General features: G+C 42.9%; 1 protein-coding gene across 1 annotated transcript; it reads right to left on the bottom strand.

Moving 5' to 3' along the window:
* Positions 1 to 608: 608 nt before the first annotated feature.
* atp2a1l (ATPase sarcoplasmic/endoplasmic reticulum Ca2+ transporting 1, like) lies at positions 609 to 11,602 on the bottom strand. The gene is made up of 24 exons (XM_074663739.1): positions 11,346 to 11,602; positions 10,461 to 10,478; positions 10,094 to 10,176; positions 8,894 to 8,998; positions 8,054 to 8,192; positions 7,304 to 7,384; positions 7,121 to 7,206; positions 6,730 to 7,027; positions 6,483 to 6,649; positions 6,301 to 6,389; positions 6,104 to 6,206; positions 5,876 to 6,007; positions 5,637 to 5,753; positions 5,338 to 5,556; positions 5,120 to 5,231; positions 4,701 to 4,924; positions 4,368 to 4,588; positions 4,072 to 4,274; positions 3,898 to 3,983; positions 3,686 to 3,819; positions 3,463 to 3,580; positions 3,148 to 3,265; positions 2,829 to 2,874; positions 609 to 1,244 (listed from the first exon to the last, which is right to left on the bottom strand). The coding sequence occupies exons 1-23, from the start codon at positions 11,461 to 11,463 to the stop codon at positions 2,870 to 2,872; spliced, it is 2,976 nt and encodes a 991-aa protein (XP_074519840.1). The 5' UTR covers positions 11,464 to 11,602; the 3' UTR covers positions 609 to 1,244; positions 2,829 to 2,869.
* Between the last annotated feature and the right edge of the window lie 8,347 nt (positions 11,603 to 19,949).

The following is a 19,949-nucleotide window of genomic DNA, read 5'->3' as shown; positions in this document are numbered from 1 at the left end:
GTTTAGAACAAAAGGCAACACCTTCAAGCATGTTGTTGCACTTATCACATCACGAAGGAGAGGGGGAGTTTTTGTCTCTTCCATGCAAATTCTGTGGCCGACCAGCCGAGATGTTTATTGATTCATCCTGTCTGGTGTTTCTAATGCTCTGAAGTAAACAGAGTTTCATGTGTACGCGTGTGTGTAACCTTTCTCTGTTGGTCTCTGTATTAAAGGTGAAGTTGGGGATTGGATGAATCATTTCACAGCCGACCAATCAAAGATGTTTGATGAAGACTACGAGAAGCAGATGAAAGGAGCCAACATACCGTTCAGGACCCAGCTCTAGAAGACTTTAGGGGTTTTTTGTGCTTGACACCGTCCTGCAAACTATACAGACTAAAGAACTGATGTTTAGCAGTGAAGAGAATATGTAACCGGCTCAGAGCCACCAAATAAAAAACAAATGAAATGTGATAATGATTAAAGATAGAGGATTTGTTGATGCAAAGACTGAAAATACTGCACTTTGATGTGATGCATTGGACCATCATCTACATGTTTGCTCAAAGTTTGATCAATTAAAGTGTGCTACAAAACACGAGTCCATTGGTTTGTAATCATCACTTTATTGCAGCTTATCACGTAAACAATATATAAGACCAAAAGTGTTGTGACTGAGACATGCCCATTTTACGTCATGAGACCTCCAACAGAGTCCACTGAGCGCATGAAGCCTGTAGAGCCCGCCAGCAGCTGGAGGCACGAAGAGTTTTTTTAAACTGCCCAAATGAAGTCATTCTGCAACCCTACACCACACTGTACAGAGCCCAGCTAAAGCAGGGAGGCTGCACGAGACACGAGCAACAAAGACTAGGAAGGAAAGAGCTGGAAAGTCAATCATATGAAAATGGACAGAGGACACAAAAACACAACAGCTGAGAGTATCCAAGTTTAACAAAAAATCACTTTTAATACATTCTTCCTTAGCATAAAATCTTAAATATTCTGATACTTTAATGGTAGGGATACTTCCCTTTGATTGAATTCATCCCCTTTCTTATATAGAGGCTATGTTTATGTTGGTTTTTCACAAGGTTTTTTAGTTTTTTTGTACATTTTCCTGTGTTTTCTCCTCTCTCTTCTATTGGTTGGTGCACTACGGCTCCCCTCTTTGGTTTTGATCATCTTCTTTCTCTTCTCCACCTCTTTCTCTTCCAACCCTTAAGATCCTTCTCCTCTACATCTCTATTTATGTTCTGTACCTGGGGGAGGGAAAGGAGTGAAATTAGACAAGGAAAAGATTCACAGCCACACAAGACAACAAATAATTAAACTTGATATCCAGACAAAATGTTTACTACAGAAAAACCTTTAACATGATTTAACAATAAAAATATCATTCAAGATTTGTTTCTAAAACTACAAAAGCAGCAGGAGTATTGCAGGATTTTGCTACTATCTAAAGGCCAAAGCCAGCTGGAGGTGGAAAGCAATGCTACTGATGTGCTTGCATGAGGAAAACATGTAACAGGGACAGACTTTTTCTGGAACATTCTACACGTTGGGATATGGGATGAGTCTCTAGGTGGGTGCACTTCTGATTGACAAGAGTGGCCGAGGGTGCTCCACTAAATATTAGAGGCTGGAAACATGTTTCTCTCCCCTGAAATGTTTTTTTTTTTTCCATATACAATTTTTAAGGTGCTGATCCAATTTAAATTGTGATTCTTTATTATTATTATTATTATTATTATTATTATTATTATTATTATTATTATTATTAAATTCAATAAATTTATTGATTGATTAAGTTTTTTTGTGGTTTTCAGTTCACTTCATTAACACTGGACCATATGAAAAAGTTAAATGTTAAAGATGTCTACAGACTATATCAGGAGCCATATTTTCCCCCAAAATGCACATCTTATAAGTCAGGGGAAAACATAAATTGGATTCAAATTTAATTCTAAAACAAAAATCAACAACAATCAAAAAAAAACTTTTTTTTTAACCAAAGAAACCAAATTTAAGTTTAAAACAAAAAATCATTGTACGAGGGTGAACCAATTTTTTCTTCCCTACTGAATATAATACTTAAGTCAAACTGAGACATCAGGCCATGACAGGTAAAGATAATTCTAAAAAGAATGCAAATGTCATATTATCAGCCCTGACTCATGATAAAAATGTCTGAAAATTGATAAATAAAATAATAAATACATTCAAAATAAATAAATACATAAATAAATAAATATGGACATAGACTAAAAAAACAAAATTAATGAAATAAATGAGCTGATGTTAACATGTTTTGCATTTATGAAGTTATGTTTTTAACTTTCATGAACTGTCAATCTGCAGCATACAGAAATACTTGGAATCACCTTCCATCTGCTTTAAACTACACTTCAGAGTTTTAAAACAGCCTGTTCAGTAGTTGCCTATGAATAACAAACAGAAACACAGACAACATGAAGATGTCCACAGAGGAAACTTCCCAACAAACAGTGACAGCAGCACCTCAGAGCTGACGCACCCATTTCCAGGGTTCCTCATCAGAAAGGACAATGAACAGTGAGCAGCACTCTGGGATCACCTTCAACTTCAACTAAACCACTTTAATATCTGGAATTTTGAGACACCTGCTCGATTTTTTTTAATGATTTGAAATGTGAAAGTTGGGAGAACCCAGAGTCTGGTTTCAACAAGACAGCGAATATATAAAAGAAAGACTTGACCAAAAACAAATTCCACAAGAGAAGAAAAAATACATAAAGGAGCACAACACAGACACAGCGTGCAGACCGACAGAGACAGAGATGATGGAGCGGTGAGCTGCGGAGTACCTTGTTTTAGTTACAGACTAACGGTGATGGAAGAACAGAGTTTATTCTGAAAATCAACAAAAAGGTTCAGAGAGTTAAAGATGAGTGGAGAGAAGGAGAAAGAGGTGAAAACATACAATAAACTTATGATGGAATTGTCAATAGATACGGTTATGATGTGTTACATTCATGTGACAGTACAGGATGAAGGAGACTTTGTTAAAATATAAATAATGATTAAGAGAGATGAGGGGATAGGTTGAAGGTTACTTTTGGATAAAGGGTAAATTTAAATATTTAATGATTTAGAGAAGAGTTGAAAAACATTCAGGATACTTACTCTCGACGTAGTTGCGAGCAACAAACTTCAGCACCTCATCAATGAGGATGACAGGGAAGGAAAGCTTCAAGACCATCATCCACTGCTCTGTGGACAGATGGGTCAACTTGAAGATCATCTGTTGGACAAAAGAGAAAGAGTCAGAGTCGCCATGGCAGAAAGAGAACTACCTCAACTTCATTTTAAAGAAGACTTTCCTCAGTTAGTTCTTTGGTTGATCTTCGAATACGTTGCTATATCTGGACTTGTCTGGTGGATATGGCTTATGTAAACTGCAAAGATACTCTGACTAAAAGATGTTTCTGGAGCACTTACGGGCAGAGGGTCAACATAGATGATCATGAAGTGCAGAGACATGGAGAGGGTCATGGCAGCAAGCAGCCAGAAGTTGCTCCATGGGGGCATACGCAGCAGAGACTGGTTCTCAGACAAGCTGGGAAAAATAAGTCATAGTCTTAGTGGTGGTGCTCCTTGTGGATATAAAACAGAATGAAGTAATCTGGAATATCCTCTTTTTAAGTTCACCACACATGCTCACCTGTTGAGAGCATTGCACATCTCAATGGTGACCAGCACGGACAGAGCCATGGTCATGGGAGGAGCAGCCTCAAAGATCTCGCAGTCGATGCCGTTGAAGTCCTCGTTCTCATCACAGCACTGCATGAAGTGGGACTGTACGGAGAGAAAGGAGTGTTACGCTTCATGAAGTGAGTGTTTCTAATGGACAGCATACAGAGGAAGGTAACACACCAGCTGGTAGTAGGTGACGCCGGGGCCGGTTGGGTCGTAGAGGAACCACCAGGCAGCACCACCGACGGTGGCGGCACCGACGTATCCTGTCAGATCAAACAGCCAATTAGTTTGGTCAAGTGTTTTTCTGCATTCAGTATAAATCAGAAGCGCAATATCCAACATTCTGCTTACCGCCAATAGCCATGTATCTGAAGAACAGCCAGCCAGAGATCAGGGGCTCCTTGGGGGAACGTGGGGGCTTGCCCATGATGTCCAAATCAGGGGGGTTGAAGCCCAGAGCGGTGGCGGGCAGACCGTCAGTCACCAGGTTGACCCACAACAGCTGGACGGGGATCAGAGCCTCAGGCAGACCCAGAGCAGCAGTCAGGAAGATACTGAAAGGGAGGAAAAGAATAGGAGGGGGCCGTGGTCAGATGGTGGAGGGAACAATGGCTGAAACTTGGCATTCAGGCAATGGGCCCACTCACCAGACGACCTCACCAACGTTGGAGGAGATGAGGTAGCGGATGAACTGCTTCATGTTGTTGTAGATAGCTCTGCCCTCCTCAACAGCAGCCACAATGGAAGAGAAGTTGTCGTCAGCCAGGACCATCTCAGAGGCAGACTTGGCAACGGCAGTGCCAGAGCCCATGGCGATGCCGATCTCGGCCTTCTTCAGGGCAGGGGCATCGTTCACACCATCACCAGTCTGGAGCAGGGGGACAGCAAGTGTGAGTTAAACTGGTCTGAAGCTACCCACACACACACACACACACACACACACACACACACATGAAGAAACAAAATAAACACGCTCTTACCATAGCAGTAATGTCATCGTAACCCTGCAGGTACTCCACAATCTTGGATTTGTGAGATGGCTCAACACGGGCGAAGCAGCAAGCCCTGCGCACAGCCTCAGACTGTTCGTGGAGGGGCAGATCGTCAAACTCACGTCCAGTGTAGGCCTTTCCGGAAACATCCTCCTCCTCAGAGAAGATGCCAATACGACGGCAGATAGCGATGGCAGTTCCCTTGTTGTCGCCTGAAACAAGGAGGAGAGGAGGTTCGGTTGGGGGTTGTTAGGTCCTGTCACTACTGGTCGATGCTTCTTTAGATATAAATGCGAAACAAAGAGGATCTAGAGCGTACACTGCAATTCTCTAAAATCTTCAAGTACAAGTAGTTTGAAGAACAGGACGGTAGTGTCATGAAAAAGGATCCTTTTGATCAAACTAACCAGTGATCATGATGACACGGATTCCAGCGGCTCTGCACAGTTCGATGGAGCCAGTGACCTCCTTGCGAGGGGGATCCAGCATACCAACGCAGCCAACAAAGGTCAGGTCCATCTGGAGAGGAAGGAGGAGTAAACCAAGTTCATTCAAGCTTTGCCCATGAAGTCACAACGCTAGCCAACATCTCAAGATCAAACCAGACACGGTCTTGGGTTCTCACCTCGTAGTCAGCGAACTTTGTGGAATCCTCAAGGTTCATCTCCTCAACCTTCAGTGGGGTGTCACGGGTGGCAAGAGCCAGGCAACGCAGGGTGTCACGGCCAGTACCCCATTCCTTGATGACGGTCATGATCTTCTCTTTGATGGCATTGGTCAGGGGCACGCGGGTGGTGCCAACACGCACGTATGCGCACCTGTCAATCACACCCTCAGGGGCACCCTACAGAGAAAAACTAGATGAACTATGGCGTGCACATTCAAATTTGGCCCATTTTACCCTCTGTCACTTGAAGAACGTACCTTCACAAACATCTTGGCACCACCATCACCCTTTCCAGGTGTGCAGTACACAGACATGGACTTCCTGTCACGGGAGAACTCCAGGGTGAAGTTCTTCTTCATGAGCTGTTTGACCACCTGTTAAACCAAAGAGGTTCCTTCATGACGTGATGTCTCACTCCAACATTTTCATCTGTATGAAAGAGCTAACACTAATCTGTTTCATCCTCATGTGGAGCAAACGGGAGAGGGACACTCACAGAGCAGCAGGCGTTGGCTCTCTCAATTCTGGACAGGTTCTTCACGTTGGTGTTGAACACGTTCATCTTCTCAACCAGGCAGGACAGAGCAGTCTCAGTGGCCTCACCGACCTTCTCATAGATCTTCTTGGACTGAAGAAACAGAGGGTGAAAGAGACAAATGTCTAATCTGTGCAAAGTAACAAGGTTTTCATAAAGGAAATAATGCGAGCAACTTTGTGACATTACCTCGTTGTAGTCGAGAGAGGAGTCGTTGCACAGGGCGCAGATGGTAGCCAGCTCAACAAGGCCATCGTATCCACTGCAGTTCACCTTGGCACCTCCCTGGGAACTGAAGGACAAAGAGAGGATTACATTTTTAAGGATTGTTCTTGAGCATTTTGTCAGGTCTGACATTGCACTGGAATAATGTTAGAGCAACTTACACCTCGCCCTCAGGGGTGTACTTGGAGCCAGAGATGTCAAAGGCATCAAGGTCAACGTGGTCGCCTTCAACACCCTTGACAATGAACATCTGTGGAAGAGGAATCAAAAGAGCTTGAACAAAGTTCAGTGAAGGCTAGATGTGTAGACAGACTCCTCTGAAGGTGAAGTGTTTGGTTCCCACCTTGGTCACACACATCTGGTTGGTGGTGAGGGTACCAGTCTTGTCAGAGCAGATGACAGAGGTGCAGCCCAGGGTCTCCACAGAGGGCAGGCTTCTGACAATGGCGTTCTTCTTGGCCATACGGCGGGTACCCAGAGCCAGGCAGGTGGTGATGACAGCGGGCAGACCTAAGACACGAAGGTGAGGACTGTGAGCATGACAAACAAGCAGTGCAGACACACACTCTGACTGCCTGGTCTTTCCTCACCTTCAGGGATGGCAGCAACAGCCAGAGCGACAGCGATCTTGAAGTAGTAGACGGCACCACGGATCCATGAGCCACCGTGGACGGGGTCGTTGAAGTGGCCAATGTTGATGGCCCAGACAGCGATACAGATCAGGGAGATAACCTTGGACAGCTGCTCACCAAACTCATCCAGCTTGGCCTGCAGAGGAGTCTTCTCCTGCTCGGTGGCGGCCATCTGATCACGGATCTTGCCAATCTCAGTGGAGACTCCAGTTGCAATGGCAACACCAATAGCCTTGCCAGCAGCGATGTTAGTGCCCTGCAGAGAAAAGAGGCAGGAGAGGTTCATATCACAGGTAACATGGGGCGGTGAAGAAAGGATGAAGAATAAAATCCACATTAAGGTGCTTACAGAGAAAAGCATGTTCTTCTTGTCCTGGTTGACGGCTCTGGGGTCGGGAACGGACTCAGTGTGCTTGATCACACTGACGGACTCACCTGAGAGAGGAAACAGAGAAAATGAAGAAAATTTTCACAACGACTTCGACTAAAACACAACAGGTTTCAGAAGAATGAAGGTTTTCTAAAATCCTACCAGTAAGGATGGACTGGTCAACACGCAGGGTGGTGGACTTGATGGAAACAATCCTGATGTCAGCGGGGACTTTGTCACCAACTGTGGAAACCAAATGTTATTGATAATTAGATCAAACCCTTCTTTGTCTAAATACTTGTATAATGCATAAACATGTAATAAAGCAGCTGTGGTGACTGTGAAATCATGGATCACTGAAACTTTAGGTGTTCAGTGAACTTCCACTTCCATAACACCAGGTGTAAGTTGTGGAAAAAGAAAAATGACTAAATTTTTTTTTTTTTTTAAATGTCCCAAAGCTCAGAACATGTAAAATTAATTGATCAGTAAAGTTCTGAAGTGACACATGCATGGTCCAATGAGACCACACTGCACATGGCTGGGGGAGGGGCAGGGGGTTTGTGTGACAACAGGTGTGCACTGACAAACCAACAGAAGCGGAGAATGGCAGGGAGGGAAGAAGAGGTGCAGCAGGTGCTGCTGAGGGTATTTATACTCCTGATTCTGCTTTCCTTCAGTCAGCATGTTTTCACAGCAGTGCTGCTCCATCCTGCCACACTCAAGTTGCCTTAAAAAGACACACGGCTCTGTCTATACCTCACATATGTACACACATGCTGGATTCACGTCTGTCTTTTTCTCTACAGAGCTCACAGTGGGTTGCTATAGTGATGAAGTGTTGTTTAAAGCTAAAGCTTGATGGCACAGTGGAGTATAGAGACATTCATCAACAGTCTTGACATTTCTTACCGGACACTTCAACAATGTCTCCTGGGACGATTTCTCTGGCCTTGATCCTCTGCACACTCTTTCTGTCAGAACGGTAAACCTTGCCCATCTCAGGCTCGTACTCCTTGAGAGCCTCGATGGCATCTTCAGCGTTACGCTCCTGTGGTACAAGTTCAGACAAAAACAGTCATCAGAACAAGGTTCAGGTTGGAAAAGTCAGGGCCAATGTTTCTAACTGGCTTCATCAAAAGTGAGAATTTAAAACTGCCTCAACTGGTGGTTATAGGCTTCCTGCTCTTTCTCAGGTCACCAAATGCTGTTTACTGTCTTTTTGTTTTTTAATCAATACAAATTATTCTGTGTGTTTATACCCAGTATCTAACTCAGGGAACAAACCACATGATCCGAGTTTCTGGTTCGAGTGAAAACATGTGACTCTGTAACAGCAGACGGCCAGAGTAACTTTTTTTTTAATGAGGAGACACAAACAAGCAGCTGATCTGGGCACTTGGTGGGTATGTGTTCCCCTGGTGACTGATGCTGACAGCAGCACTGCTTACTTCATGCCATGACTTGCATAATGTGAGTGATCAAAACAGATACTGCAGCCCAAACAGAAAACTGGGCACGCTCCATATAGTGTCTGAGAACCACGGCTAAAGCCGTCCAGAATTTGTTTATCTTGAAGAAAACAGTTAAACCAATATTGCAACAGAATCCCACCATGACATGCTCTGACTATTTTTATTCACAGGGATTATGTTACAATTAGGCAACTGTGTCTGTGAAGAAAACATGGCTGTAAGTGGATCCTGGGACTTTTCTGGCCTTATTGCTCAACAGGCTGAGTCTTTCACTGACCTGCCACACTCCAACAACGGCGTTAGCGATAAGGATAAGAAGAATGACGAAGGGCTCAACGAAGGCGGTGACGGTCTCCTCACCTTCCTCAAACCAGGCCAGCACCTTAGATCAGAGAGACACAAAAATCAGACTTTAAAACAGCATTCAGGTGTGTGTACAGGTGTATTTTATGGACTTTTAAGATCAAGCCAAGTGCTCACATTGGGTCTGAATCAGAAAGATGTCTCAGATTATGAACCTGTGTTTAATATGTAAGGTTGGACCCTGTGGTAGGGTTTGATTTCAGGTGTTTGTGGGGGGTTGAGGCCATGAATTTAGTCATTTTAACATATCAACATTGAACATATTATGAGCTAGCTTTAAAAGCTACTTCTAAAGCTTTATCTTCACTTTACTTTAGTCAGTCTTTTTTGTTTGCAGTGTTATTTTTAGAACATATGATTACATAATCGTCATTAATTTGATCTCGGTGTCCCATAACTCCTCGCTCCCTCTGACTTGAGCCTCTCTCTGAGGAGGATCTTCGTTCCTTCCTTCACGCCTGACCTTTCCCGAAGGATTCAGTTTCTCTCCTTAGCTTGGGTCTTTCTTAAAATAAACCCTTACCCCTCAGCCCCCCTATACTTCACTGACCCCCCGTCTCTCACTGGCTCCTCAATATTCGCCTTCTAAGGCCATCGTGACAGCTGCCCTGAAGGGGTGAAAGCTGGGCAAAGGAATTAATACACCTCCTACGAGCCCCTCGCAATCCGTCTCCCTCCTCTCAAGTTGTCATCCTCCAAAATACATGGAGGAGTGGAGGGGCTCCGACAGAGAGGGATGAGGGGTCATCTTGACAAAGTGACACAAATTATGTGAACTGCAGCTTGTTTACTGCAAGAGTTGGTGTGATTGAAAGTGAAGCACAGTTGGCAATAAAGACGGTAACAGAGGCCAGAGATTATGTTGCCAAGAATGCCAATGTGCGAAAACTAATTTGTGGTAGTTGCCAGAGTTTAATCTGATGAGTTTATTTCTGTTAAAGAGATTTGTTAGAGTATGTTCCCTCAGCTGTTTAAACCAACATCATGCTGGAGTCCCCACTATCAAAGTCTCCCACACTTTCAGCTGCTGTGGCCTGACTTTAAAACACAAGTGACCAAAAACAAGTTCACAACAACCTACAGGAGTTTTTTTAAAGCCGACACATATACTCACAAAAGAGATGCAGGCAGCCAGCAGCAGGATCCTGACAAGCAGGTCCTCAAACTGCTCAGCGATCAGCTCCCAGATGCTCTTACCTGAGTGAGACAAATGTTAAAACAGTATTAATTTAAGGGTCATCATCAAATGATCTTCAGTGCATGTGGACTTTGTGTGTCCTGTGGTGAAACAGCAGCAGTTGGTAGTTAAAGTATGAAACACCAGGCCTGAAGCTCTCATCATTAACAAGCAGCAGCTAAAACGCTGTATGGATCATCCAGCAATCGTCTGAATGAACAATGCTTCAGGCTGAATCAGGCTAAGGCTGTGATAACCTTATTGTTTGGAGTCTGAAGGGTTGTTTGAAGTGTTTTTGACTCACCTTCCTCAGCAGGCAGCTCTGGAGTTTGCGATCAAAGTAGAGGAGGATGTGAATATGGACAAAAAGAGAGAAACAGGGAAAGGTTGATTAGTTACTCTGAAAGTTTGGAACAGGAGGATGGAGTTCACTGAAAAAAACAATCTCATGAAAAAGTTGGACTTACTTATTTTCAAATAGATTATAAATGTGACCTGGTGGCCTGTCTGTGTTGTCTGATTCTACCTTTCTGTGCTCTAAAAACACCCACTGCATCGGTTTCCTCAGCTCCTAACCAAGGCCCTGGTAACCTGACGCAGTGATCTGCTGCAGCAGAAACATCACTGGGAAACAGTTTGATTAATGCCTTATGTTCAGTTACAAACAGCAGACATTTGTGATCTACCTGCTCATTCCACTGGTTATTGATTATCGATTATATTACAGGTTGTTTTTAGCCGTAAGCCATCTAAGGACCTCCCTTTTTTACCCAGCCTAAAATTATCTATCCCATTCTGTAGCGCCTGCCCCATATATCACCCAGGAAGCTTCTTGAGCCATCACCTGTCTCTCTCGCTCTCCAGCCATCTTCTTTGGCTGTCTTTAAATAGCTCTTCAAAGCCCTCAAAGTCTCTGCTTCTCAATGTCTCTCTGCATTTCTACCAGCTGTTGCAGCTCCTCTCAGAAAAAGCATCCGTCCACCCAGCCCGGCCCGGCCCAGCCCGGCACGGAGCGTGTCTCCACTCAGGAGAGTAATCTGAAAACTTCTGCTCTTCCTACTCGCTGGAACACATTCTCCTGAATCAGACATTTCACTGAGGCCTTGTTATCAAACAATTACGCTCTGCATCTTTCCTCTGACAGTATCCCCCACCTCCCCCACCCATCCCACCATACTTGCTTTCTCACCATTAAAGCCATACTTGTCCAGGTTCTTCTTGAACTGGTCTGGGGTGAGACCAGAGTTCTCGTTCACCCCGAAGTAAGCCAGGCATTCTGCCGGGGTCTTTGTGTGTGCGTTCTCCATCCTTTCTGGATAGACAAGGGATTTCCTGTCTAACCGTGCCTGTCCGCGCTCTTTGGACTTCTTGTTGTTCTCTGCAGTTTTTTACCCTTGGTCCACCACCCTCACCTATGAAGTGTGGCACCCTCCAATTCAGGAGTGCTGGACTGACAGAAAGAGCGAATAGGCGCTCACACTCTCAGGGTTTTATACCACCAAAAGGGTCAGGATTGGTGGGGACCCCACTGACACACGCCTACAAATTCCAGCATGGGAGGATATGGCGTTTATGGGGTGGAGGGGGGGCACTGGTGGGGTTCGAGGTGGAGCAATGGGGAGGTGAGATGGTGGACTTGGACAGGAACTGGGGACAAGGATTGGATTTGGAGAAGAGGTAATGCAGGAGAGTGGGGGTGCAGGGGAGGGTTGTACCGTGGATGAAAATGAGATCTGTTTTTGGAACATGCATGGTCAGTGGAATAAGACGAAGGGAGAAGGTGAGAGAGTGAGACAGGAGATCATCCAGAGGGGAGCAGGGAGGGGGCACATTGAGTGACGGCTCAGCTGGTTTCTGCTGAGGAAGGTGGCCAGGCCTGAGTGTGAGGATCAATGGACTGAAGAAGAGACGGTGGTGTTAGGACGTAGTGTCAGGATTACACATTTCGAGATGACACAGAAACTTCTCCCTGCAGAAACTAGAAAAATTAACAACACAAGTTCATCACTCGCTGTCATCATCTCATGCACGTCCACCACAAAGCCAATAACCCTGTGTATGAAGAAAATCACAGAGGGTGACACTAAAGCAAATCAAATCAGACCCTGGAATGATAAGAGAGTGGTGAAATAAATAGTCTAGAGGAGAAATAACCACTGTTGGACAGGAATGCCAAAGGGCCCAGCCAGAGCGTCACACTATCCCACAGCAGAGGAGAAGCCCGACAGCAGATAGACCAGGATCAAGTTTTATTCCTTCTTTTATTTATGAGGAAGGGAAAGCAGCAGGGAGATATGTCACAGCTTAAGTAGACGCACAAAAGATGATCCGGCTGCAGATTTCTCCTCAGTGAGGCAGAATGTCCTCTGAGAGTGAGCAGAAAACAGAGGATTTGGCTCCTGGTTCAGGAATGAATGAGAACAACCTTTGACGGCTTCAGCTTGTATCGACATCCTTCCTGTTATTATTAGTGAATTATAAAACATGCTACCACCTTAAAACCCCAGGTTTTCACCAGGCAAACGGCTGATTTATTGTTTGTTTGAACAGCAGTTAACAGGCAGCTGGGTGGAGCACGGTCCTCTTCAAACTGGAATTCAAGTTGCTGTTGCTAATCAATAAGTTGACAGGTGTCCCTGCAGGGGCAGCAGTGGTCACTGATCACTGTGTTTGACAGCTAAACAGCACTTTATGGCTGCAATTCATCTGTTGCTGTGGTGCAGGATCTCAGAGTGCTTTGTTTTTCAGAGTGAAGTCTGCTTTTCTTAGAGGTCAGGTAGTGCATTAGAAGTTCTAGAGTCAAAATTATATTTGGATCAAAACTTTTATTACCGGTCCACTGACTCATTAGGAGAGTCATACAGGTCTCTGGTTTCACTTGATTCTGTTTCATTTGAATGTCACTTTTACCTAAAGATCAAACTCATGAGGTGCATAAGTTAATGAAATAAATAAAAGAAAAGAATAAAAAATAAATTAGTAAAAGAGACAAAAGAGGCATCCAAAAAGGAAACACAGCTTTGAGTACACTAAATCATTGATCTCATGTATCAGTGGCTTTTAAATGGGGCTAAATACATGTAAGGGCACTCCAGGGGGTACGCAAGATTCAAAACTGTATATTCAAATATAAATGAATATGAATATATAATATAATATAATATAATATAATATAATATAATATAATATAATATAATATAATATAATATAATATAATATAATATAATATAATTAATAAATAAATAAATAAATAAATAAATAAATGAATAAATAAATAAATAAATAAATAGATAAGATCAGGATTACAGTGGCTGGTAGGTGTCAGATGATTTGAAAAAGCAACGGAACAGCATGAATGCAAAAGCCAATACACAACAGAAGGTACGCGGTCAGTTATCCCAACAGACACAGAAAAGTTGTGAAAGTTTGTAAATGATTTTTTTTTTTTAACTTGAGCTATAATAAATAAAACTTCAGAGTTTTATGAATCAGTCACGTCATCACGTTAGCATTATAGCTTGTTTATCGTAGCTGAAGTTAAAAAAGAAAATCATTAGCTTTCTTTCACGACTTCTATGTCTGTTGGGTTGACTGACCTTTTAACTTCCGTTGTGTTGTTCCATTTGACACCTCCCAGCCACCATACAGAATAGCAACACAAATTACATCATGATAGAAGCGTAGCAGCAATGTTGCTAAAAACACAGAGGAGCACGTGGTACTAGAACCAGCAAAATTTCGTCCAGTATTTGGAAAAATATGCTTTAATGAGATTTACAGGCTTTAACCCACTCAAGGTGGAGTCTGTGGTTCTTCTGTGGGGAGAAATTAGCCAACAGTAGCATGAATCCATGAAAGTGTCATGGCCGCTACCCAAATGTTTCTGATACTCATGTAATTATTCAAATCAAGTTACAGCTCAGAAAGGTGATGACTTTAACAGCTGACCACAATGACTCCCAGAGCCTCAGCCGCTCACATCATGGTGAGAACAACCATCATGTGACCTGTAGTACCCTGGACAAGAAAAAAAGTTGACTTGAGACTTGGGGCTCTTTACATTCACCCAAGAATGTTTTGTTAGTGCTTTAGTTTTGATAGCAATGAGCGAGTTCTGTACAGGTGTCAGGCCGATTAAGGCCTCAATTCAAGATACTGGTACTCCTGAAGGCTGCCCAGCAGCCGACACTCAAGGCAAATAAATCTTACATCAAGTTAGTCCTCTTTTCCAGTAGTTGGCACTGCATTGCTGAGGTTTGACACTATGGCAAATGTGTGTCAGGTCCATAGACTGTAGAAAAAAAAATATGGACATCATCTCGCTCAGCCCACAAAAACTGCTCCCCCTGGTGGCTGGCTGCAGTATAGGTCAAAAACTCTGTCACCCCAGTCATTCCAGATGAGCTGTGATAAACTTTAAAAACTAAATAAACCTCGTAGAAATGTTTCTCACATCAATATGCTGTGTGGGTATGAAGATATTACTGGGTTGTATTGTATTCAAGTCCTCTTTTCTGAAAAAAAAAAAAAAAACATTAGGTATCAGAGGTTAAAAATGGGGCTTATGTCACGTTTAACATTGATTGACAGCTGGCGTTCTTGTGCATTTTTTTTTTCAGGCATAGAAAATATGTTAGGAGAGCCAAGAAGAGATAATTTACATTTTTGTCACCCAGCTCTACTCATACTGTCTACTGCACAGACCCTGGCTGCACAATGGCGCAGCCTCAAAACCATAAAATTATAAATGGTGGAGCCACGCTGTCCACTCTAGATACAGTCTGTGGCCAGCTCCTGTTCAGAGAACATGAATGAATCAGGGAGAGTTAATAGCCAGACTGTTTTATTTTGCTCTTCTGTTTATTTTAAAAAAATTACTTAAACTCTGGCAATTTGATTTTTTTTCCACTTTTTGATTTATTAAATATGTATATAAACTCAAAAAGAGTTATTTGTGTTTGATTTAATGGCTGAGTGACTGGGCTGTCTGTTCAAAATGATCAGAGTGGTATCAGTGAGTACTCAAGAGCGAGTACTTGTACTGTTATCAGTCTGATAAAAGTGGTATCACAACATCAAGTTTTTGATTTTCAGTTGCAAAAAAATGTTGCTTTTGCTTTAGCATGTGATAATAATGTGGAAAATGTTAAGTGTTCATCAAACAGATATACTCCGTGCTAACGGGCACTCCTGCAGGCTCTATGCTTGCGGGAACTGACAAAAAAAACGAACCCTGGACCCTTCCTCTATATGACCTACCTCCTACCTGTCTTGTACTATTGATAAGTGAAACATTTGCGGATGTTTTATTGAGAAATGTTTATTGGCACACACACACACACACACACACACACACACACACACACACACACACACACACACACACACACACACACACACACACACATTAGACAATTGAACAGTCTCTTAAAACTTAGAGTATATTTTCATATTTAGATTATCTGATTCACATTCCATGACTCCTAAGCTAAGCTAAGCTAAGCTAATGGTGTGGTAACTTCCAACAGCTATTTGAATATACATTACATGCTGGCTGTGTGCCCCTCCTTCGCTGAGAATTTCTAAAATAGGAAGTTGTTTTTTTGTGGCAGCTTTCATGTTTCCAATCAGCTGCTGGTGGCTAACTGACCTGGCCCTGTGGCCTGCTGCTGAGGGGCACATTCTTTCCCAAAAGGTACAGTGCATTCCCCTCAGTGAAAAAGAGGGGCTTTGTGTGACACATATAAACTAAAGAATCCATTTTTCAAGAGCTTAAAATTCTCAGTTTGTAAAATGACCATGGGTTTGTGACACAGCTGTAAAGCAGTTTCATTGGTAAGATTGAGTTTTTTTGACATTAAACCTTTTTAACATCTTTATATTAAATGATACCAAAAGTAGCTAATTCTCAAGCTTACATGTGGAATCAAATAAGTATTTTGTGATTTTAAATTGTACTTCCAGACATTTTGCTGAAACATTTATACTTTTTCTGTTCTGCCGAAGCCCCCGTCTCTGTTTCACCCCTCCGTTCTCAGACCTCAGCTGTTGTACAGCCGCTCTGACCTATGAGATTTGGGGGCTGTGATAGGGGTCAGCCTGTCAGTGTCTCCCTCAGGGCAGAGCTGTGACATTTAACTCAATATCCCAGAAGGATAAGGTTTCTCCCTCCCCTCCATCTTCCGCTTCAGTCTATCACTTAAGTGTCAGTAGCCTGTGGGTGCAGGGGACTTACTACAGCGTAAACCCCTGAGAGCTGGGACACCCATCATCTCTAGCTCCCTCCACGGCGCTAACATGCCACACCTTCATGCCAAGCTGAGGGATCACCATGTGCCGCTGCGACCCAGTGAGCCCTCCCTTCTCTTTTGGTGAATTCTATCCGTGTTCCCTGTTCTGTACAAGTGTTAAGTACTGCAGGGGTGCAGCTGTACACACGGCTATCTTATGCAACTAAGTCTGTCCCTGCTGACTTGCACGGCACAAGCAAAGTGAGAGGGACAAGGCCACATTTGTCACTTCAAGACATGGAGCCAGGATCAACTGCAACATTTCCTGAGGAGGGTTATTGTCATAAACAGACTATTCTGCACATTTCATGCAGAGTCAGTTAACTGTGGAGGAAGTCTTCCACACAGACGACTGTTGTCCCACACGCTCTTATATTAATCTGGTCTCATGAGGAACAGTTTGACCTATTTTTTATTTCAGCCGCGTAATGTAATACTTGTTCTGAAGTATGAAACAAAAAGGCTATGAAACCATCCTCTTCAGGGATCAAGTTGCGTCTCATGGGTGATGAGACTGATGAGAAGTTCATCTAAGTATTGGTAAATATGTTTTACACTTCTTGTCATGGTGAACATGGACAGATAACATAGACAGACAATCTGTGGCCGCGCTCAAATTGTTCAAATCAAAACTCTCAGCTCATGACTCACCCCACTCACCATTGGCGTTCCCCAGGGCTCTGTCCCAGGTCCCTTCCTCTATATTATCTACCTCCTACCACTTGGTCACATCTTTGGGACATTTGGAATTCAATTTTATTGCTACGCTGATGACACCCAGCTCTACCTCTCCTCCAAGCCTAACTCCATCCTGACACCCTTATTCCTCTCTGACTAAAGTTAAATCCTGGTTCACACACAACTTTCTTGAACTCAACAGTAACAAAACTGAAGTACTCCTTCTTGGCTCCAAACAAACTTTGGCAAATTCTTAAAAACTACTGATAACTCTATAGTCCCTCCCTCCCCCACAGCAAAGAGCCTGGCTGTCATCTTTGACAGGACCCTGTCCTTCATCACTAGAACCCCTCTGCATATCACATCACTCCTATTCTTTTCCCACTGTACTGGCCACCAGTCAGAGATTCTCCTTCTCATCTTCAAGGCTCTTAGTAACCTTGTACATCCATACCTCTCTGCTTCCAGAGTGGGGGCATGTTTCTGAATCCACCAATATGCCACATAACTACTTCAACTCTGCTTTGTTTGAAATCTACTAAAAGCTGCTTCTGGGTATGGCAGTTATAGCGCCAGCTACAGGCCTGGCATGTTTAATGCAGCATTTTCAGTCCCTCAGTGTTTCAGTGTAAGCCCAGATTTTTTCCACTGCGTTTTTTTTATTTTATTTTGTTCATGTATGTATTTATTTATTTTTGTGTTTTTTTGGGGTGATACTTTGTTGTATAAATCGGGCCTTGGCCTTGCATGAGTCCAGAGTGGCCTGTGGGGTTAAAACTGGCATTTTCAGGATGGAAATCTATGGACACTACTTTGACGTCATTGATGGAAAACACAAGAACAGACGTGATCATTACATCCCAGAGCAACACCTGCTCAAAAACTGAATTCTTTTGCAAAATTAAAGGCTTTTCTAAAAATTAACGCAAAGAATCTCTTTCTCTGGCAACTAATTACTTTTAGAAAGGAGTCTTTTACTTCTTTTACTGATTCAGTTCCTTTTTTGGTAAAGTAATGCACAGCAACAACTCATTTCTTTTTTAAAGCAATTTGCCCAACACTAATTGTGAGGTAATGCATTGTGACTCAATGCATCAAAACAAATTGTATTGCAAAGTGAAGTGACACACTGTTATGGTTTCTATTAGTAAACTGAACATTGCATTGATTAGATGAATCAGCAACTGTATCCTACCAAGAATATTCATCAGATACCAAGTCACTCCAAAATACCCGACCCTAACAGTCGTTTGCTTTCAGATAATGTTTAAATGTATCCTCCTGAAAATACTAGAAAATGACTAGATAAAACAAATTCACTGTCAGTGTTGTGCATTTCATGATGCTACGTCTTACAGATACATATAAAGTTTAAGATCATTCTGTTGAAAACAAGAGTGCAGTGTCTTCTCTGTAAACGGATAAGAGCTCCAAGGCAACATTAAATAAAACATCTCAGGACATGTGTTGTATTGACAGTGAGGACATAATTAGTCCCAGGCAATAAGAAACTGGATTAAGGAGCTACACAGCATCTGAGTTAGCGGGGTACTTGTTACAGCATTAGCTAATAGTAATAATAGAAGCGGCAGCTGGGTCTCTGAATCCAGAATTCCTCACCAGATATAAATAGAGCAGGTGACACTACGCTGCTTGGCATGGCACCACCACAGCTTTGCAGCTTTTTATTTCAGAATGCTGGTCCTTTCAGTATAGACTCGTGAGTCTACCTTTGGAGAAAAACAGAGACAGGATGCTAAAGGGCACACAGGACAGCACGGTGTCATTAGTATCCATGAGGCACACTGGAACCAAGAGTTCCCTGTTGTTCACACCATTCCTTACACTTAAGGCTGTACTATATAAGCCTCAGGGGGGCTGTCAGGAAAGTGAGCCTGTTGATCAAAAGTGGCTTTCATTTTACAGACTGGGTGTCATTTGCATGTTCAAGTCTGCATCTTTTTAGAGGAAGGTGTTAGCCAAGATGTTTTATTGAGAAACTTAAGGTCTAAAGTAACAGTTTGAGCCTACACCCACATCTGCTTGATTCATTTAGTATACTCTGAATTAAGATAACAAATAAAGTTTGATGAAATCATTTTTTAAAAATTATGAAAAATCACAATAAAACATTACAGACAGTTCCATGTGGCAGTATACTGTTTTTGTGCTTTTTATTTACTCTGTTTAAGAAGAAAAAGGCAGTTTGTTGGTAAAAAGGTACCATTGTATACTACTGGCACAGTAGGGCGGCTGAAGGAGGGCATTCAGGAACTTATACAAGGGTGCACTCCTGGGACCCTGTACCTTTTTGCAGAGATTACTCAGCAGGATGTTCCACCCCGTTTCCACCAAGCAGCATTTGGATCAGTACAGTTGGTATGGGTTGAATCAGAAACTATGGATCCTGTTTGCATTTCCACAGCCAACTGTGCTCTTCTTGGTAGTTGGCCTGTGAGCTTGATGATAGCCACATCAGTTGCGTAATGGCATGATACCATAGCAGCATGACATAGTGTACCCCGCTAATAAATCCAACAAAGAAGAAAAATGTGACACAGTGAACAAAGAGTACCAATGGAAGACATCCAGCAATTCCTCTTCTCTGTGATTGGCATGTGGATCTTTGGCTGTATTCAGACCAGAAAAGTCCTTTGGTCCACTTGTTTGGTCCGGACCAAAAGCAGACTTTATTTTTTCGTTTGGTGCAGTTCGTATTCAGATTGTACTTTTTGTAGGTGGACTATATTCTGTAAACACATCCACGTGTGTGACGATCAGTGCTCTCATTGGACAGCACTGACAAAGGGCGGCACACAGAATAC

The sequence above is a fragment of the Halichoeres trimaculatus genome, unplaced genomic scaffold (assembly GCF_033239565.1).
Source record: "Halichoeres trimaculatus isolate MK-OKI-2021-1 unplaced genomic scaffold, fHalTri1.1 fHalTri1_scaffold_23, whole genome shotgun sequence".
Taxonomy (NCBI): domain Eukaryota; kingdom Metazoa; phylum Chordata; class Actinopteri; order Labriformes; family Labridae; genus Halichoeres; species Halichoeres trimaculatus.
The sequence above is the reverse complement of the archived record's forward strand: the minus strand, read 5'-3'. Positions and strand labels throughout refer to the sequence as shown.